A 22,218-nucleotide genomic window follows, 5' to 3' on the forward strand; every position below is an offset into this window, starting at 1 on the left:
TGGAATTCATTGCCACAGGAAGTAGTGCCAAAACATTGAATGTATTCAAGAGGCACTTGGGCAAATGGGATCGAAGGTTATGGGGAGAGGGCAGGATTAGGCTGTTGAGTTGGACGATCAGCCATGATCGTGATGAATGGTGGAGCAGCCTCAATGGGCTGAATGGCCTCTTCCTGCTCCTATCTTCTATGTTTCTATGGTTGTATAAATCTCAGGCCTTGGGATTAAGGAGGGGTGAAGAGAGAACATGGTGGTGTGTTACTGCTCACTTGGAGTTGCTATGGTAACACGCATCTGGATCTATGAATAGTGATGGTAAAGGCCCATTCATGTGGTCTCTCCCACTCTTACAGCCTGCTGTTGGTGTACGTTGGGTGGGTTTGCAGCGGCCGCATTATAAATGCATCTCCCTTGATTGTCATGTCCTGGGGTTGGACTCGAATCCATAGTTTTTGGGCACGACTGCAACAAAAACAGGAGGAAAACTGGGAGAACCTGCCTGCTCATTCACCAGTTGAGTCATTCAGTGAGCCCAGGATAATAGCCCTTAATAACATCCCATCCATCGAGTCTGCCGACACTTCCCAGTGCCTCGGGAAAGCAGCCAGCAAAATCAAGGACCTCGTGCACCTCGCACCAACTCTCTTCACCATCTTCATCTGTCAGGAAAAAGTTACAAAAGTCTGAGATCATGTACCAACTAACTCAAGAACAGCTTCTTCCCTGCTGCCATCAGACTTTTGAATGGAGCTATCTCTTATTAAGTTGATCTTTCTCGACACCCCAGATATGACTGTAACATGACATTCTGTACCCTCTCCTTCTCCCCTATGTACTCTATGTACAGTATGCTTTGTATAGCGTGCAAGAAACAATACCTTTCACTGTATACTAATACATGTGACAAATCAATGTTAATATCACATTATGGCCAATTTACACATAGCAAGCTCCCATTACAAGCGGCATGATGGCACAGCGGTTAGAACTGCTGCCTCACAGCGCCAGGAACCCGGGTTCAGTTCCCGGCGTGGGTCACTGTTTGTGTGGAGTTTGCACATTCTCCCCATGGGTTTCCTCCACAGTCCAAAGATGTCCAGATTGGATGCTAAATTGCCTCTTCGTGTCAGGGGGACTAGCAGGATAAATATGTGGAGTTATGGGGATAGGTCTGAGTGCGATTGTGTACTGTTTCATGGCCTTTTGGCTAAGATCAAGTGTCAGATCAAGCCAAAAATAGGGTGTTTGTCTCTCATGTGGGGACCGTGAATTGGATTCAATTTCAGTTTGCTGTTTGGAACAAAGGAAGGAATGGATTGAGAGTTTGCCCGCTCCACTCTGAGCATCACGTTGGTAACTTTAAGGGCAAAGAAAAATTATTTTTTAGAAAGCTCCCATTCACAGCAATGCAATAGTGAGCCAACACCTCTACTTTCTCAGAGGACTAAGGAAATTTGGCATGTCAGCTACAACTCTCACTAACTTTTACAGATGCACCATAGAAAGCATTCTTTCTGGTTGTATCACAGCTTGGTATGGGCTCCTGCTCTGCCCGAGACTGCAAGGAACTACAAAAAATCGTGAACGAAGCCCAGTCCATCACGCAAACCAGCCTCCCATCCACTGACTCTGTCTACACTTCCCACTGCCTCGGCAAAGCAGCCAGTATAATTAAGGACTCCACACACCCCGGACATTCTCTCTTCCACCTCCTTCTGTTGGGAAAAAGATACAAAAGTCTGAGGTCGTGTATTTACTGACTCAAGAACAGCTTCCCTACTGCTGACAGACTTTTAAATAGACTTTTTACCTTGCATTAATCTGATCTTTCTCTACACCCTAGCTATGACTGTAACAATATGTTCTGCACTCTCTCATTTCCTTCTCTACAAACAGTATGCATTGCCTGTATAGTGCACAAGAAACAATACTTTTCACTGTTATGTCAATGCATGTGACAATAAATCAAACCATATCAGATGAGAGTTGGTTGTGGGGTGAATATTGGCCAGGACATCAAAGAAATCCCCCCCCCACCCCCCTGCAAGACACTAATGTCTGTTCCATCACTCTGAGCTGGCAGACGGGGCTCCCATTTGTAACAGCCCTCAGGAAAGAGGACACCTCCAACACTGCAGCACTCCCTCAGTACTTACATCGGAGTGTCTGCCTGAGATGATGGCATTAAACTCTCTGGAACCAACCCACAGGCTCCTGCCTCGGCGGCAAGCGTATTAAAAGCTGGGCCACCCGCTGGTAATACTCAGCAGCATCCCCCCTGTCGGTTTTGTACAGTGGAATGCCTGTCTATGTTCAGTGGCTGAAAGGAAGCCCATAGCCTTTTGTGTAACCTGCGATAACAAAGATCTGCCTTTGAAACTGTGGTTTGACCCTGGGTTTATGGTGTTGTTGTTGGAACCCTTTCAAATGGCTTGTGTTTCCCTGTCCGCTTCCTATTATCCTGTATGGAGCGTGAATGGATTTGCGATTACCCTGAGGGTGGGGAGGGGGAGGGGGTGGACTAGAGGCAGTGTGTGACCCTGTAGTGAAATACAGGGCCTGCCTTTGTGTGGACGCAAAAGAGCTACAGTGAAGTACAGGGCATGAGCTACAGGGCAGAGCTGCAGTGAAGTACAGGGCAGAGCTGCAGTGAAGTACAGGGCAGAGCTACAGTGAAGTACGGGGCAGAGCTACAGTGAAGTACGGGGCAGAGCTACAGTGAAGTACAGGGCATGAGCTACAGTGCAGAGCTATAGTGAAGTACAGGGCATGAGCTACAGGGCAGAGCTATAGTGAAGTACAGGGCATGAGCTACAGGGCAGAGCTATAGTGAAGTACAGGGCAGAGCTATAGTGAAGTACAGGGCAGAGCTATAGTGAAGTACGGGGCAGAGCTATAGTGAAGTACGGGGCAGAGCTATAGTGAAGTACGGGGCAGAGCTATAGTGAAGTACAGGGCATGCCTTTGTGTGGACGTGAAAGATTCCGCCCCACTAATAGGCTGGAAACTCTCTCCCTGTGTTCTTGCCAGCATTCTGTCCTCACCTGACACCAGGAGAAATAGGTTCATGGTCACCCGCAATGCATGATTCACCCCCACACTGAAACTTGCCTCTGTTTGTGGGAGCTTGCTGTGCACTAATTGATGGTTGTGTGTCCTATATTGCAACAACAACAACTGCTCAAAAGTCCCTCCAATCATAGAATCACTCCAATGCAGAAGGAGAGCTTTCGGCCCATCGAGTCTGCACTTACCCAGGCCCATCCTATCCCCATAACTTTATGTATTTACCCCACTAATTCCCCTAACCTACACATCTTGGGACGTTAAGGGGCAATTCAGCATGGCCAATCCGCCTAATCCGCACACCTTTGGACTGTGGGAGGAAACCGGAGCACCCGGAGGAAATCCAGGCAGACACGGGGAGAATGTGCAACTCCACACAGACAGTCACCCAAGGCCGGAATCGAACCCGGTTCCCTGGCGCTGTGAGGCAGCAGTGCTAACCACTGCTACCGTACTACCCACCAGTTGCAAAGCACTTTGGGACACTCTGAGGCTATGTTAGCACTGCGGCCTCACAGCACCAGGAACTCGGGTTCGATTCTCAGCTTGGGTCACTGTGTGTGTGTGTGTGTGTGTGTGTGTGTGTGTGTGTGTGTGTGGAGTTTGCACATTCTCCCCATGTCTGTGTAGGTTTCCCCTGGCTGCTCCGGATTTCTCCCGCAGTCCAAAGATGTGCGGTTTAGGTGCATTGGCCATGCTAAATTGCCCCTTTGTGTCAGAGGGATTAGCTGGGTAAATGCATGGGGTTACAGGGATAGGGCCTGGCTGGGATTGTGGTCAGTGCAGACTTGATAGGCCGAATGGTCTCCTGATCTGTAGAAATTCTATGATTCTATGAAATAGCTTTCTGTTTCAGGGCCCAGCTCTTTAACCCTCTCCGAGTGATGAAGGTTCCTTATGTTGGGAATGAATCATGTGACTGTGCTCCTAATGTTTTCTGAGGTAACTGGTTCACTGTGTTCTGCTTTTGTTACGGGGGGTTAATGTTGGTCGTTTTCTTGTGCAGGTGGGATTGCGGGAGGCATTGAGATTTGCATCACTTTCCCCACGGAGTATGTGAAGACACAGTTACAACTGGACGAGAAGGCCAACCCACCGAGGTACAAGGGAATAGGTAAGGACTGAGGGGGCTACAGAGTGACTGAGGGCCCATCTTACTCCCTGCTTCCCTCCTTAGGTTAATTGTCAATTAAACTATACCATGAGATGTCAGAGTTTCTCGCATTTAGTCTCATTATTTGTCCCTTCCCTTTTTAAAACCCACACCTGGGGACTGTCCCCGAAATGGGAGCTAGTGATTGTCCAACTGGCAGCTCATTTTGTAGGTTGGCTGGATGGCCCAGGAGTATTGCTGGTGAGGATTTTTCATTCAGGAATTTCTCCAGGATGGCTCGAGGAAGACAAACACACTGTCAGCCTCACAAACCAAGGAGTTCCCTGGGCCGAGTCATCTCGGATTGACATGGGGGCAGTTGCGGGGAAGGTAACGCCACACTTTCACCATAGTTAATCCACCTAACCTATAAATCTTGGGGCACAAAGGGGTAATTTTGCATGGCCAATCAACCCAACCCACACGCTGTGGCCTCTGCTGATGTCTCCCGGGTAGGTTAAACCTTTTATGATACTGAAAGTTGGGGTTCCACAAACATGATGTGGGTATGCCGGCGTTAGACTGGCGTAAACACAGTAAAAAGTCTGACAACACTTGTGAGCTTGTGAGTATATTATCAAATAAATAGGTTGGACTAAAACCCGGTGTTGTCAGACTTTTTACTGTGTTCCACAAACAGTCAGGAAAATGCTGGTCATCCCTTTCTATCCCGTTTATCCAGATGAAATGTCTGATTCTTTCAGCGTACTAGGACCAATCCCCACACATGCATCGTAAATCTCCAGTTTCCCAAACAGCAGCATTTTCAATATCTCCCTGTCCCCGCTCACTTGGTTTGTTGAAAGGCAAAGCTATCCGAAACTTCTTGTTCCTCGTTGCCAATATAATGTCTCAGGAAGTCCGACTGGAAAGGAACACAGTTTACTTACGGAATGCAAAGTAAAACCACTACTGTGGTGCACACACACGAATCCCTGCCTGAGACTACTGTTCAGCAGGCCCAGTCCTGAGCCTGCCTTATAAAAGGCTCAGGTGATGAGTTCCAGTTGGGAAGCCTGTTACCAGGGAACTCGTACTCAACCAGCCTCACCGGGAGATTGGCCAGTTATTCTCTATGGACCGTATTGGGGTTATCACATTAATAAATCTGCAATTGAAAGTTAGTCTCAGTAACATAGAAACATGGAAGATAGGAGTGGGAAGAGGCCATTTGGCCCTTCGAGCCTGCTCCGCCATTCATCACAATCATGGCTTATCGTCCAACTCAATAGCTTAATCCTGCTTTCTCCCCATAAACTTTGATCCCATTCACCCCAAGTGTTATATCCAGTCGTCTCTTCAATGTTTTGGCATCAACTACTTCCTGTGGTAATGAATTCCACAGACTCACCACACTTTGGGTGAAGAAATGTCTCCTCACCTCCGTCCTAAATGGTCTACCCCAAATCCTCAGACTGTGACCCCTGGTTCTGGACACCCCCACCATCGGGAACATCCTCCCTGCATCTACCCTGTCTAGTCCTGTTACAATGTTATAAGTCTCTATGAGATTCCCCCCCCCCCCCTCATCCATCTGAACTCCAGTGAAAACAATCCTAACCTAATCAATCTCTCCTCATACATCATGATCATGAAACCACCATCAATTGTTGTAAAAACCCATCTGGTTCACTAATGTCTTTTAGGGAAGGAAATCTGCCTTGCTTACCCAGTCTGCCCTACATGTGACTCCAGACCCCAGCTATTCTGGTTGACACTTACCTGTCTGTGGACATGGCCTAGAAACCACACAGTTCAGGGGGAATTAAGGACAGGTAGCGAATGCTGGCCCAGTCTGTGGCACCCACATACCATAATGAATAGTAATAATGAAAAAAAAAGGCAGTTACCTGCCAATGAAGATCTGAAAGATGACACCTCTGACAGTGCAGCACTCCCTCGGCGCTGGCACTGGCAGTGCCTACCTGGGTCGCTGTCTCAGATCTCTGTTGTAGGGACTCAAACCCTCCACCCTCTGAGCCCTGGGCGTTATCACCTGAGAATTCACTGCTGTTGTCCTATGCTGGTGGCGCACAAGCTCGAGGGGCTGAATGGTCTCCTGCTGCTACTATGTGAGAGGGAGGGGTGATTAAATTCAGGTTCTATCGAAGGGAAGTAGCCTGTTGTTGTTTTGTTTTCTAGGTGACTGTGTGAAACAGACGGTACAAGGCCACGGGATTAAGGGGCTGTATCGTGGTTTGAGCTCACTGTTGTACGGTTCTATTCCCAAGGCAGCAGTCAGGTATGTTCCTTCCTTCTCACTTACCAGCTGCGTTTTACAGCCCGTGATGTTGTTTTGATGGTCACAGATCTTCCGGTACTTTTTTATTTTCTATTTATTCTTTGATGGGACGTGGGCACCGCTGGCAAGACCAGAATTTGTTGGCCATCCCCCTCAGTAAGTGGCTTGCTCAGCCATTTCAGAGGGATATTGAGAGTCAACCACATTACTGTGGCTCTGGAATCACTTAGACTAGGTAAAGACAGTGGACTTCCTTCCCAGAAGGACATCAGTGAACTAGACAATTTCACAACAATTGATGATGGTTTCTTGGTCATCTTTACATTGGCACAAGTGGTTGGCACTGCTGCCTCACAGCACCAGGGACCCAGATTCAATTCTGGCCTCGGTCACTGTGTCTGTGCACATTCTCTCCATGTCTGTGTGGGTTTCCTCTGGATGCTCCGGTTTCCTCCCACAGGCCAAAGATGTGCGGACTAGGTGGATTGGCCATGCCAAATTGCACCCCTTTGTGTCAGGGGGACTAGCAGGGTAAATCTGTGGAGTTACAGGAATAGATCCTGGGTGGGATTGTGGTCGGTATGGACTCAATCGGCAGTATGGCAGCCTCCTGCACTGTAGGGATTCTATGGTACCGTATTTCAATTCCAGGTTTAATTGAGTTAAATTTCACCAGCTGCAGTGGTGAGATTTGAACCTCCTGTTCCCCTCCTAGACTATTAGACTGGGCCTCTGGATTACTAGACCAGTAACATTACCACTACATTACCATGATTTATCTGAAACCTCATTTACTCAGTGTTTTTCCAATATTCGTTTCTCCTTCTGTCCTTTGATGTTTGAAGGTATGAATCGATACTATGGGATAATTCCAGAGGCAACAACCCTCTCCCCCGTCGGAACTTGGCAGTTACCTCGATCAGATCCCTGGGCTACGTGTATGATATCCACTGTCAGTTCCTCAGCTGATGGTGTACATAGAAAATAGGAGCAGCGGGAGGCCATTTGGCCCTTCGAGCCTGCTCTGCCATTCGTTACGATCATGGCTGATTGTTCAACTCAGTAGTTTAATCCTGATTTCTCCCCATAATCTTTGATCTCATTTGCCCCAAGTGCTGTATCCAGCTGCCTCTTGAATACATTTGGTGTTTTGGCATCAACTACTTGCTGTGGTAATGAATTCCACAGGCTCTTTGGGTGAAGAAATGTCTCCTCATCTCCATCCTAAATGGCCTATCCTGAATCCTCAGGCTTGTGTTGCCTGGTTTGGAACTCCCCCACCATCAGGAACATCCCTGAATCTACTCTGTCTAGTCCTGTTAGAATCCTGTAAGTCTCTGAGATTCCTCCCCTCATTCGTCTGAACTTCAATGAAAGCAATCCTACCCTAGTCAACCTCTCCTCATACATCGTCCTGCCACCAGTATCTATGTGCTCTGACTGTGCATGTGTTCTCGCTGACACACATTCAATGGGATTCCAGCCAAAAGTGGCAGCACTGCCTGAACTGTGCTCTTCCCCCTTTGCAGCCCAGAGTTGCAGAGATCAAATCCTCCAAACCAGTGAGTTGTTCCTCACAGCTCGAGACTGAAGAAGAGATCTCAGTGGCCCGTGGCGATGACCCTGTATCTCACGGCAGTCCGTCTATCCAGATCGAGACAATTGGTGGGAGCTAACTGCTAGGAATTTATCTGTCTCCTGCTGTGTGTGGATAAGGTGTCAGTTGTGGCTAGGTTGTAAGTACTCATATTTCAAAAATCACAAGATTTTGGGTTCAATTCCCATCCCGGGGCTTAAGCACTGAGGTCAGGTCGAACTCTGTAGTGAGGTACTGGCTATCGGGGGAGATGTTCAACTTGTCTTACCCCTGTAGGTGGACGTACAAGATTCCCTGATAGATCCTTGATACACAAACACTAAGTGTCACTGCATGCTGAGGTTCCACCTGTCCCCAGTGATGCAAAGGATGGATCTTTTGATTTGATTTATTATTGTCTCGCGTATACAGTGAAAAGTATTGTTTCTTGCATGCTATACAGATAAAGCATACCCTTCATAGATAAGCTGACCCTTACAGCTTGTTACCGTTGGTCACATTACATCTAATACAAAGTTGTCACCGGTTACATTCTAACAAGGAACAGAGTTCTCCCTGTTTGAAGGAGAGGTGAATGCAGTTCACCAGCTCTATCCATCTCCCAGTCTACATTATTACAGCTGACTGGATTACCCTGGGGGGGAGAGAGATGAAATATTCTTTAATGTGTGAGCTGAGGTGGAGCCATTAAAAACAGGGCATTTAGATTTAGTAAACCCAGCACTGAGCGAAGAATAAAGTAACTACTTTTAGCTGCGCGCTTTAGAATCGAAGCCACAATTTTGACGTCAGTTCTTTGTTGACATCCAGTTTTAACAGGCTGTGGCTTCAGGGACCCTTCGGAAGGTCACTGGGGAGTGAGAAGGAGCAGGTGCAGAGCCTTTTAACATCAAACACCCAGGGGTTTAGGCTTTTAACCAGTCCTGTATCCTATTGTACACTGAGCATTAGTGCTGGCATCTTTTAACACCCTCCGGGTACAACCTCTGAGAGTCAGTAAGTGGTCAAGATTTTCAATTAAACAAAGAATCTAGAATCAGGAGAAGGCCATTCGGCCCTCCAAGCCTCTCATTTTGATCATGGCTGATCATCAAATTCAATATCCTAATCCCTCCCCCCCCCCCCCCCCCCCCATATCCCTTGATCACTTTAGCTCCAAGAGCTATATCTAATTTCTTCTTGAAATCGGACAACATATTGGCCTCAACTGCTTTCTGTGGTAGTGAATTCCACACATTCACCACTCTCTGGGTGAAGAAATTTCTCCTCACCTCGGTTCTAAAAGGTTTACCCCTTCTCCTCAAACTATGACCCCTAGTTTCGGGTTCCCCCCACCATCAGGAACACTCTTTCTGAATCCACCCTGTCTAACCCTGTTAGAATTTTATAAGTTTCTATGAGATCCTTCTCACTCTTCTAAACTCCAGTGAATATAATCCTAACTCTCCTCATATAACAGATCTGCATTCCCAGGAATCAGAATCGCTGTATTTCCTCTGTAGCAAGGACATCCTTCCTCAGATAAAGACACCAAAACTGCACACACTACTCCAAGTGTGCCCTCACTAATGCCCTATACAATTGCAGCACAGCCTCCCTATCCCTATACTCAATTTCAGTTGAGTTGAGCGCATTAAGACAGCTGGTGTCTTCACGAGAAAAATGAAACATTTCTTTGGAACTTGCCTAGATATTTCACAGATTCCATAGGGCCAGTGTTCTTTCTCATCACCTCCATCACTATTCTTATCTTTGCCTGTCTCAGCATGCCCAGCTCCTGAAACTCTCATCGAGGACTTTGTAACCTCCTAGATTTGACTGAGGGGGAGATGTTGGTGTAATGATAATATTACTGGACAAGTAATCCAGAGGCCCAGATTAATCATAGGCTGAATGGCCTCCTTCTGTCCTATCGAGTCTGTACAGACCGCAATCCCACCCAGGCCCTATTCCCGCAACCCCATGTGTTTACCTGCTAACCCTCCTGACACTAAGGTTAAGTTAGCATGGCCAATTGACTTAACCCACGCGTCTTTGGACTGTAGGAGGAAACCAGAGCACCTGGAGGAAACCCACGCAGACACGGGGAGAATGTGCAAACTCTGCACAGACAGTGACCGAGGCCAGAATTGAACCCAGGTCTCTGGAGCTGAGAGGCAGCAGTGCCATGGTGCCACCCTGCCCTGGGGGCACAGGTTCAAATCCCTCCACGGCAGCCGATGGAATTTGCATTCAATTAATAAATTTGGAATATAAAACTAGTCATTGTAATGGTGACTGTGAAACTATCATTAGGGATGGCACATTCTGCCTGTGTCTGTGTAGGCTTCCTCCAGGTGCTCCAGTTCCTGGGTGGCACAGTGGCACAATGGTTAGCACTGCTGCCTCACAGCGCCAGGGACCTGAGTTCAATTCACGGCTTGGGTCACTGTCTGTGTGGAGTCTGCACCTTCTCCCTGTGTCTGCATGGGTTCTCTCCGGGTGTTCCCAGTTTCCTCCCACAGTCCAGAACTGTAAGGTGGATTGGCCATACTAAATTCTGCCTCAGTGTACCCGAACGGGTGCTGGAGTGTGGTGACTAGGGGATTTTCACATTAACTTCATTGCAGTTTTAATGGGGGACTGGTCACTAATAAATAATAAATAAACTTTAAATAAATAAACTTTTTTTTTCTCATAGTCCAAAAATGTGTGAGTTGGGGGATTGGCCATGCTAAATTGCTGCTTAGTGTTAAAGAGATTAGCAGGGTTAATACGTGGGGATAAGGGCTGGATGGGATTGTTATCAGTGTAGGGCTGGATGGCCTTTTACTGCTCTGTAGAGATTCTCTGACTGTATGATTCTGTTTGGATCTCCCTCCTGCTGACCCCTCACCTCACATCCTCCATAAATACGCTCACCATAAGCTCTGTATCTGTATTCGAACTCCCACCAGGTCGTGCGCACCCATCACCAGCTATACTCACTGAGCCACATTGGTTCTCCTTCCACCAAAGCCTCAATATTAAAATCCTCAAGGATCCCTCATAGCCTTTCGCTTCCAACTCTCTGTGACCTTACAACGTGAGGAGAGATGGTGGGAGAATGTTAAGAACACCATTGCCAACTGCGCGAGTGTCATAAAACCTCAAAGGACAGCTTGAAACATTGGCCATTGTGGTGTATATTTGTTTGAGATAGAGAGGAACAGTGTGCAACCCAGTGAGGAAGCAATCCAGTTGCTGTGTAAACAATTAATTAGAAATATTTATTAAAGTACAAGAACAGAAAAATAACAATCTGAAATTACTTCGTGTTCCCAAAACCTACCCACCAAGATGGCACCAGTGCGAGGCGGCTTCTTGCGAGCTGTGCCCGGCATACCCTGTCATTCTATCTTTTACTCTCGGCCTATGCTTCTGAAACTTCATTCTAATTCTTTCAAACCCTCTAACAATGCTTTATTTGTACTAAGTTGATCTTTCCCTACAGCCTAGCTATGACTGTAACACTACATTCTGCACACTCTCCTTTCCTTCTCTATGAACGGCATAGTGTGCAAGAAACAATACTTTTCACTGTATGCTAATACATGTGACAATAATAAATCAAAACAAATCCACTTGCTAAGACAACCTTTTCCCCAAATGACATCCACTTCAGTAACTCTTTAAATCAAATCCAGCTCATAGTTACACCACAGTACAGCTTATTTGATTTGATTTATTATTATCACGTGTATTAGTGTACAGTGAAAAGTATTGTTTCTTCTGCGCTATACAGACAAAGCACACTGTTCATAGAGAAGGAAAGGAGAGTGTGCAGAATGTAGTATCACAGTCGTAGCTTAGAGTGTAGAGAAAGATCAATTTAGTACGAGGTAGATCCATTCAAAGGTCTGACGGCAGCAGGGAAGAAGTTATTTTTGAGTTGGTTGGTACGTGACGTAGACTTTTGTACTTTTTTCCAGAAGGAAGAAGGTGGAAGAGAGTCCAGGGTGCGTGAGGTCCTTAATTATGTTGGCTGCTTTTCTGAGGCAGCGGGAAGTGTAGACAGAGTCAATGGATGGGAGATGGGTTTGCGTGATGGATTGGGCTACATTCATGACCCTTTGTAGTTCGTTGTGGTCTTGGGCAGAGCAGGAGCCATACCAAGCTGTGATGCAACCAGAAAGAATGCTTTCTATGGTGCACCTGTAAAAGTTGGTGAGAGTTGTAGCAGACATGCCAAATTTCTTTCGCCTCCTCAGAAAGTAAAGGCGTAGGTAACTATAATGTCAGTGTGGGGGGCTAGGACAGGTTGTTGGTGATCTGGAGATCTAGAAACTTGAAGCTTTCGACCATTTCTACTCAGTCCCTATTGGTGTAGACAGGGGCATGTTCTCCACCCACGCTTCCTGAAGTTGATGACTATCTCCCTCGTTTTGTTGACACCGAGGGTGAGATTATTATCACTGCACCACCTCATCAGATTCTCTATCTCTTTCCTATACTGTGTCTCGTTATTGTTTGAGATCCAACTCACTACGCTGGTATCATCAGCAAATTTGAAAAACCTAGATGACCCATTCTAGGAAAATGTCTATTTCCTGTTTAGGCAAGGTATGAAACGGTGTCTATTAGAAGAGAATATCTGCAATCTTTTGTGGTCAAAATGTTCGATGGAACAGGTTTCAGTGGCTCTGATCATAGATGGAACTGGCCTTTTGGAAAATTTTGCCTTTCTGTCTGTTGGATGGAAAACCAGCCTCCTTCCCCAATGAGGGGGCTAGCAGCAATACTGTTCAGTCACTTTGATGTCTCACCTTGTGTATTCGACTGTTTTTCTCCCAAATTCCTTCCCTTTAGAAATTACTAATTTTGTAAAGCCCCACTGGTCCCTGATAAAACAATATTTCTGATGTGGCAATTTGCACCTCAATTTCTCTGCTAATCTTGTTGCTCGGCAAATCATATCTCTTTGTTCCTCTAGACGCCTGCTAATCTTATTGCTGGGAAAATCACATCTCATCATTCCTCCAGATGCTTGCTAATCTTGTCTGTTATTATGTTTTCATCTCAAGTTTAACCGATAACGTTATTAACTTCCCAAATTCCTGACAGTAGTGGTAATGTCTCTGGACCAGAGGCCCAGGCTAATGTGTGCTGGGGGACACAGGTTCACATCCCACCATGGCAGCTGGTGGAATTCAAATTCAGTTAATAAAACCTGGAATTGAAAAGTTAGTCTCAGTGGTGATGACCCTAAAACTATTCTCGACTGGTAGAAAAACCCATTCACTAGTGTCCTTTAGGGAAGGAAATCCGCACAGCATTGTGGTCGACTTTTAACTGCCCTCTGAAATGGTTCAAGGGCAATTAGGGTCGGGCAACAAAAGTTGGTCTTGCCAACGATGTCTGCATCCCATGAAAGAATTCGAAGACAAACTCGTACCGTGCGCTGAGATCCTCTAATTCTGGCCTCTTGCTTCTCCCTGATTTTCCTGGCACCACGATTTGCGGGTGTGTTGTCAGTTGGCCCTAAGCTCTGGAATTCCCCTCCCATCTCCTCTACCCCTCTCTCCTCTTCAGAACGTTCCTTAATACCCACCCCTTTGCCCGAGCCTTTGGCCAGCGGACCCCTGATATCTCCTGATGTGACTTGGTGTCAAGTTTCAGTTGACAGTGCTTTGGGAAGTTTGATTATGTGAAGGGCGCTATATGAATGCAAGTTGTTGTTGCGTTGCGAGTCCCTGTTGAATTTCATTGGGCGAGGCGGGGGGCTGCAATACACTGCTACAGCTGAGCCGAAGGTTTCTTTCAAAAAGTTTTTAAAGTTCAAAGTTTTTTAGCAGTGGTGCAGTTAGTGGAACTTGCTTCAAAGTTGGAAGGGCAGAGATTCAGACCGCCAGAGAGGAGGGTGCGAAATTCAGGCTGGTGCTCCCCCTTCCCACCCCGTGAAGTATTGCGGGAGTGCCGCACTGTCAGAGGTGCCATCCCTCATGTGAAACGATGAACCGCTGCCTCCCGGGAGGGTATCTGATGAATGAGGCCTTAAAGAAAAGCAGGGGAGGTTCTACCCGGCGTCACAGCCGATTTAGTGTGACTAAAAACAGACTAATGGTCACGTGGTGGTGCGTGGGATCTTGCTGTGCACGGTTTGGCAGCTGCATTTCCTACGTTGTAAAATGACCAGATTTGGAAAAGTGCTTGACTGGCGAGGGAACGTTTGGGAACATTCTGAGGCCGTGACGGATGCTCTTTAAAGGCGAGTATTTCATCTAATTTAACCGTCCTTGCGACAGCGTAATTACTGCTTAGCTTTTCCCGAGAGGAGCAATGTGCTCACCCTGAAACTGTTTCTTTTCCAGCTGCGATGAGTTGACTCCAGTGAGTTTGCACAGAGGGTGGATAATGAAAGGGTTCCTTGGGGAATTTAAGTAGTGTGCGCTCACAGCCTGTAATGAAATGTACGTCAGATGGAGCAGCACGCTATTTCCAAAGCACCCCTAAATGACAGAGGGCCAAGATAATATTCAACCGCTGCCTTTGGATTGTGATCTGAGGCAGAAATGGGGGTGGCACAGCGGCTAGCACTGCTGCCCCACAGCGGCAGGGACCCGGGTTCGATTCCTGGCTTGGGTCACTGTCTGTGTGGAGTTTGCACCTTCTCCCCGTGTCTGTGTGGGTTTCCTCCCACAGTCTGAAAGACGCGCTGGTTAGGCCCATTGACCCGAACAGGCGCTGCAACGTGGCGACTAGCGGAATTTCACAGTAACTTCATTGCAGTGTTAATGTAAGCCTTACTTGGCACTAATAAATAAACTTTCACTTTTCAAAATGCTAAAAGCAAATTACTGCGGATGCTGGAATCCGAAACAGAAACTGCTGGAAAATCTCAGCAGCTTTGGCAGCATCTGTGGAGAGAGAATCGAACCAACGTTTCGAGATGACCCTCACCCAGACTTATTGGCCAGAATTTTACTGCCCTGCTTGCCACCGGAATTTGAGCGGGTGAGGGGCAGAGTGTGGAAAGGCCAATTGATCTTGGGCAGGATTTTACAGTTTCAGGACGAGTGAGGCTGTAAAATCCCATCCATAAAATCCCTACATTGCAGGAGAGGCCGTTCGGCCCATCAAGTCTACACTGACTGTCTGACAGACGTATATGGCGCAACACAGTGGTTAGCACTGCTGCCTCACAGTGCCAGGGACCCGGGTTTGATTCCCGGTTTGAGTCACTGTCTGTGTGAAATTTGCACATTCTCCCCATCTCTTTGTGGGTTTCCTCCGGGTGCTCCAGTTTCTTCCCACAGTTCAAACAATGTGCGGGTTAGGTGCATTGGCCATGCTAAATTCTCTCTCAGTGTACCCGAACAGGCGTCGGAGTATGGCAACTCGGGCATTTTCACAGTAACTTCATTGCAGTGTTAATGTAAGCCTATTTGTGACACTAATAAACTTCAAAAGTTTATGTGTCACCCAGGCCTCCTTCCCCGCCCAATCTCTATAACCCCACACATTTTGCATAGCTAATCCATCAATACACACCTTCGGACACTAAGGGGCAATTTTAGCACGGCCAATCCACCTAACCTGTATATCTTTGGACTGTGGGAGGAAACCGGAGCATCTGAAAACCTATGTAGACACGAGGAGAATGTGCAAACTCCACACAGACAATGAGCCAATCCGGGAATCGGACCCAGGTCCCTGTGAGGTAGCAGTGCTAACCACTATGCCACCGGTGTAGTGCTAAACGTCACTGACAGGGCAGGAAAAATCAAATGATGTGAATATAAAGGAGTTGCAGGAAGAGAGAGGTCTCGTGGGAGGGAGGCGGGGAGTGGGGTTCACATTCACACATCTTTAAAAGCAAATTAAGAAGGCAGTTACAAAGGCACATTCTGCTTTATTAGCAGAGATATTGGCTAACAGCAGGAAGGAAGTTCTGCTAAATACTGTTTAAGCCTCAGCGAGTGTATTGTGTTAGATCTGGAGCATTACGCTGCAGGAAGGTTGTCGCGATCCCGGGGAAGAGATTCACCGGAATGGTACCAGGAATGTGGAGCTGCGTTAGAGACTGGAGAAGTTGGGCTTGTTCCCCTTCTGAACAGGGAGGGTTAAGGGGAGACTGGACAGAAGTGTTCACAGTCAGACAACTCTGGCAAAGAGCTGGCATTGGCACGATGGGCTGATTGGCCTCCCCCTGTGCTAAATCGTAGTACCGCCTCTAAGTTAAGTGTCCCTTGTTCAAACCCTGTCTTCAGAAGAAGAGGAGACTGTATCACAGAATCTTTACAATGCAGCAGGAGGCCATTCAGCCCATTGAGCATGTACTGTCTCGCTGAAAGAGCATTTTCTCCAGTCCCACTCGCCTGCCTCATCCCTGTAATCTTGCACATTCATTACTTTCAAGTTGCAATCCAATTTTCCTTTCGAATATATCGATTGAACCTGCCTCCATCACCCCCTCAGGAAGTTTGTTCTGGACTCCAGCAACCTTCTGGGTGATTTTTCTTCACATCACTTCTACTCCTTTTGCCCATTACTTTATCTGTGTCCTCGAGTTCTTGATGCTTTCTTGAATGGGAACAGTTTCTCACTATTCACCGTGTCCAGACCCTTCAGTACCTCGAATACCTCTATCGAGTGTCCACTCAGCCTTCTTTTCTCCAAGGAATTCAGCCGCAGCCTCTCCAATCTATTCTCATAGATACACATCTTTATCTCTGGGATCATCCTTGTGAATCTCCTCTGCACTCTCTCCCAGGCCTTCCCATCCTCCCTCGGGTATGGCACCCAGAACAGTAAGCAGTACCTAACCCTGAGGCCTGACACAAGTTCAGTAAGACGCCAGGTTGAATTCAGCAGGTTTACTTGGAATCATGAGCTTTCGGAGCACTGCTCCTTCATCTGGTAAATTGGTCACCTGATGAAGGAGCGGCACTCTGAAAGCTCGTACTACCAAATAAACCTGTTGGACTTTAACCTGGTGTTGTGAGACTTCTTATTGTGCCCACCCCAGTCCAACGCTGGCATCTCCATCTCATTACATAAGTACAACATGACCTCCTTACTCTTTTACTTATTGCTTCTAGTAACAAAACCGCAGATACCGTCTAATTTATTAACCGCTCTCTCAACATGTCCTGCCATCTTCAATAATCTATCCACAAATACACTGAGATCCTTAAGTTCCTCTAGCATTTCTCCCTTTATTTTATGCTGTATCTCCATATTCTTCCTGCCAAAATGATTCATCTCTCTCTCTCTGTTGAACATTTACCCGCCAATCCACCAACACGTCGTCTTTCAAAGTTCGACACTACCCTCATCTCCGCCAATAATGTTTCCAAACTTGGTTTCATCTGTAAATTTCATAATTTTGCCCTGAAGTTTAGGTTGTTGATGTATGTCGGGAAGAGCAAGACCTGATCTTCCTGTTGCTCGTCATTTTAACACACGGTCCTGCTCCCGTGCCCACGTGTCTGTCCTTGGCTTGCTGCAATGTTCCAGTGAGGCTGAACGCACACTGGAAAATCGGCATTCCATATTCCAGCTCGGCACTTTACAGTCTTCCGGTCTTCACATTGAGTTCAACAACTTTGAATGATTTGCTCTACCCCACCCCGACCCATTTATTATCATTCTGGTTTTTTTTTCACTGTTCCCCACCTTTTATTTCTTTATTGTCTTCATTTTTTTCATCTACTTTATATCCCTACTTCATTCCCCTTCCTTAATCCAACTTAATGCAAGGTAGGTCCATTCAAAAGTCTGACAGCAGCAGGGAGGAAGCTGTTCTTGAGTCGGTCGGTACGTGACCTCAGACTTTTGTATCTTTTCCCAATGGGAAAAGATGGAAGAGAGAATGTCTGGGGTGTGTGAGGTCCTTGATTATCCTGACTGCTTTCCCAAGGCAGCGGGAAGTGTAGACAGAGTCAGTGGATGAGAGGCTGGTTTGCGTGATGGACTGGGCTTCATTCACGACCCTTTGTAGTTCCTTGCGGTCTTGGGCAGAGCAGGAGCCCATACCAAGCTGTGATACAACCAGAAAGAATGCTTTCTGTGGAGCATTCGGGAAAGTTGGTGAGCGTCGTAGCGGACATGCCAAATTTCCTTAGTCTCCTGAGAAAGTAGAGGCATTGCTGGGCTTTCTTAACTGTAGGGTCAGCGTGAGGGGGACCAAAGAGAGAGTGAGTGAGTGAGAGAAGGAAAGGTTGCTGGGGACAACAACTGCTGGCATGACTCACTGGTTTACTGAGCCACATCAGCAGCGGTTAAAGAGTTAACCACATTGAGGTGGAATGAAATACGGCATAAATAACACCTTGTCAGTTAAATCTGCTGCAAGCGTCTCCTTCATTAATCTAATAGACATTCATCAGCTCATGAAACAGGTCTTGGGAATCGCACGTTACAGCTAATTGGTTGATGCATGATGCATCTTTGCACACATGAAAGCCAAATACTGCAGATGCTGATATCCGAAACAAAAACAAAATATGCTGGAAAATCTCGGCAGGTCTGACAGCACCTGTGGAGAGAATAGAACCAATATTTTGATTCTGGATGATTCTTTGTCAGACCCCTCTCTCGCTCTTGTGTTTGTTTGGTCGGTCAATGCTGTTGCCAAGGGTCGCAGGAGTGTCTTATTGTATTGGGAGGGGGAGCTATATGAATGCAGAATGTTGTTGTTGATCTCTGCCTGTTCTCTCTCCCAGGTTTGGAACCTTTGAGTTTCTGAGTAACCAGCTGCGCGATGGGCAGGGCAGGTTGAGCAGCCAACAGAGCCTGCTGTGTGGCCTGGGAGCTGGCGTCTCTGAGGCGGTGTTAGTCGTCTGTCCGATGGAGACGGTGAAGGTAACTCGGTCCATCTCGATCGCACAATGAACAGGGCGGGAAAAACAACCCCAAGCTCGCCTTCGACGTCCCTGTTCGTCAACCCTCCCTCTCTCGATTTCCACCCTGGTCCCTCAGGGCTCCATCTTCAATACCCCACAGTCTGGTCGGCCCGCAGTTTATTCAGGATATCGTGGCCAATGCCCATCCCCCCCCTCAGCTCCAAGCCAGAGGGGGGGGGCGGGCCAGGGGTCATCGAGGTCGCTGTGCGGACCAGAGGCCCGCGCAGGTCAGGGGTCAGGCTGGCGGCTGCGATGAGGCCACAGTGTCGGGGTGGGGGCTGGAGCACCGATTTGGGGGAGAGACCCTCTCCAGTCAGGAGGCCTGACTGGAATGTCCACCCTGCGGACTGCACCGGCTTCAGCTGTGGGGCAGGGGAGGGGGGAGTTTGGTATTTGGGGGGGGGGGGAGGAGGAGGGCATGGGGGTGGGAGAGTGGGGGAAGGGGATGCAGGATTTGGGGGGGGGGGGGGAGGGGTAACTTGCTGCCTCAGTGCGCAATGTTGCCCCCACGCTATTTCTCTTTTACGTCAGTCATTTAGGCTGATGGGGGGGGGAAAGTGGGGAGAACGTGGGACTCGCTCCCACGGGGGGAGGGGGGGCAGAATGTGGGACTCGCTCCCACGGGGGGAGGGGTGGGGGAGAGAGAATGACGTTGATACATTGAAAGGGAAGCTGAGCCAGTCCGTGAGGGAGAACCAATTGAAGATTGCGGTGATGGGGTTGGGTGAAGTGGGGGGGGAAGAGGGTTTGTGTAGAGATAAAGCATAGAGTGGATGGGCTGAATGGCCTGGTTCCGTACATTCCTAGATTCAGAAACTCCGTGCAAATTGGACAGATTTGCAACAAATACCCAGTTAGGAGGGCAGTTTAAATCTCATCAGAGCAATAGTGAAACAGAATACATCAGTGGGAGAGAGATGTTAATACAGTGTAAGAGAAGACATCACCCACACTACAGAGGGGTGTGGGAATGGCTGAAACGATTCTGTTCGTTCTTGGTGGAGTCTGTTTTGTGTTGCGTTATGCTTTTATTTTCAAAGTCTGTTGATTGGGCAAAATGGTCACCAAATCGGAGGTGGGCCCTTAACAGGAAATATCCTTCCATTTATCTCCAGGTGAAGTTCATCCACGACCAATGTTCTCCCCAACCAAAGTACCGAGGATTCTTCCACGGGGTGCGGGAGATAGTCCGTCAGCAAGGTGAGTGCCCCAACGGAGAGGCTCCTCGGAGTCCCAACGCCAACTCCCCCAGCCCCCACTTTGTTTATTCAGTCACAGCCAAGGTCAACGGTTACTGTAACAGAGACGGAACATGCTGGAAAATCTCAGCAGAGAGAAAATCTCAGCAGTTTGTGCAGAGAGAAAGAGTTAGTACGTAGAACACTACAGCACAAACAGGCCCTTTGGCCCACAAGCTGTGTCAATCATATCCATACCTACCAGGCCCATCTATAACTCCCAATCCCATTAAATCCCATGTACTCATCCAGAAGTCTCTTTAAAAGACCCCAACGAGTTCGCCTCTACCACCACCGGCAGCCGATTCCACTCACTCACCACCCTCTGAGTGAAAAACTTACCCCTGACATCGGTTCGTATTTCGAGTCCATCCACGGTTAGTGTGTGTGTGTGTGTGTGTGTGTGTGTGTGTGTGTGTGTGTGTTCCAAATGTGGAGGTTCCCCCTTTCCCTTTGCCCAATGCCAGTGTGCCCAGGTAAAGCTGCCAGGCTTCCTGCAGGGGGCATTCCACTCCTCACCACAGCTAAACACCAGAGTTTGGATGAGGCCTTTAGGGGGCCATTTATGGACCTTTGTAGGCCCCAGGGCAACTTAACCAGCAACCCCCCCCACCCCTCCCCTCCAGGTTTCTGCCAGGGCGACACGCTAGCACAGTGGTCAGCACTGCTGCCTCACTGCACCAGGGACCCAGGTTCGATTCCCAGCTTGGGTCACTGTCTGTGTGGAGTCTGCATGTTCTCCCCGTGTCTGCGTGGGTTTCCTCCGGGTGTTCCAGTTTCCTCCCACAGTCTGAAAGACGTGCTGGTTAGGTGCGTTGGCCATTCTCACTCAGTGTACCCGAACAGGTGCCGGAGTGTGGCGACTGGGGGATTTTCACACTAACTTCGCTGCAGTAAGCCTACTTGTGACAATAATAAATAGACTTTAAAAAAAAAACTGGGGGTGGGCAGGCCTCCCGCTGGATTCTACATATCTCTCCCCCAGCTCCTCCCCTACACACCCCCCCTCCGCAACCCCAACCCCCACTGGAGCAGGGGGGGAGCTGAATGCAACCTCATTGTATCTTTGGGAGTCTCAGCCCATGGTGAGCTGCTCCCTCTGGTGGTGAATGGAATTATGACACTTATTGTGCCCCCACTTCTAGTGGGTTAAAAAAATGTCACTGCAGCCCCACTCTCTCTCATCCTGCTGGTTTTCACCTCGTCACGTCCCCAAAGTCTCTCCACCATCTACAAGGCACAAGTCAGGAGTGTGATGGAATACTCCCCAGTTGCCTGGATGGGTGCAGCTCCAACAACATCAAGAAGCTTTATACTGTCTAGGACAAAGCCCGTTTGATTGGCACCATGTCTACAAACATCCACTCCTCCACCACCAACACTCAGTAGCAGCAGTGTGTACCATCTACAAGATGCACTGCAGCAATTCACCAAAGATCCTTAGACAGCACCTTCCAAATATACGACTACTTAAATTAGAAGGATAAGGGCAGCAGATACATGGGAACCCCACCATCTACAAGTTCCCCTCCAAACCACTCAACATCCTGACTGGGAAATATATCTCCGTTCCTTCACAGTCGCTGGGTCAAAATCCTGGAATTCCCTCCCTAACGGCATTGTGGGCACACGGACAGCAGCGATTCGAGGAGGCAGCTCACCACCACCTTCTCAAGGGGGCAACTAGGGATGGGTGATAAATAGTGGCCCAGCCAGCAACACCCCCTGCCCCACAAATGAATAAAAAAAACTCAGGGTTTAATTCCAGGGCAGCCTTGTCTTGTCCGTCATTGTCCCCTGGATTGTACCGCTCCTGCCCCACTTGCAGAAAGTTCCGGAAAGGTTTAATTTGTAAAGGCGGGGGTTAACTCTCATGCGGTTAATTCCAGCTGGATTTTAAAACGGCTCCCAGCCGCTGGGGTCTGTAACGAGGGGGACGTTGTGAGATTGAGGGGTCGCCTAGAGGGAGAAATGATAATGTTTCAGGCAGCTGGCAGCAAATTGTGCGATTTAATCCCCACCCCGGCACCATTCGGGAATCCCCCTCACTGCCCCGG

At 48.0% G+C, this 22,218-nt stretch overlaps 1 protein-coding gene across 1 annotated transcript in view; it reads left to right on the forward strand.

The window, feature by feature from the left end:
* Positions 1 to 22,218, forward strand: part of LOC145356050 (tricarboxylate transport protein B, mitochondrial) — a 78,493-nt gene that overhangs the window by 44,632 nt on the left and 11,643 nt on the right. Inside the window, exons 2-5 of the mRNA XM_080208644.1 lie at positions 4,073 to 4,180; positions 6,362 to 6,461; positions 18,744 to 18,882; positions 20,039 to 20,123. Coding sequence (XP_080064770.1) covers positions 4,073 to 4,180; positions 6,362 to 6,461; positions 18,744 to 18,882; positions 20,039 to 20,123 — 432 coding nt within the window. The remainder of the gene's footprint in view (positions 1 to 4,072; positions 4,181 to 6,361; positions 6,462 to 18,743; positions 18,883 to 20,038; positions 20,124 to 22,218) is intronic.

Source organism: Carcharhinus amblyrhynchos, chromosome 20 (genome assembly GCF_965287045.1).
Source record: "Carcharhinus amblyrhynchos chromosome 20, sCarAmb.v2.hapA, whole genome shotgun sequence".
In the NCBI taxonomy this organism is placed as follows: Eukaryota; Metazoa; Chordata; class Chondrichthyes; order Carcharhiniformes; family Carcharhinidae; genus Carcharhinus; species Carcharhinus amblyrhynchos.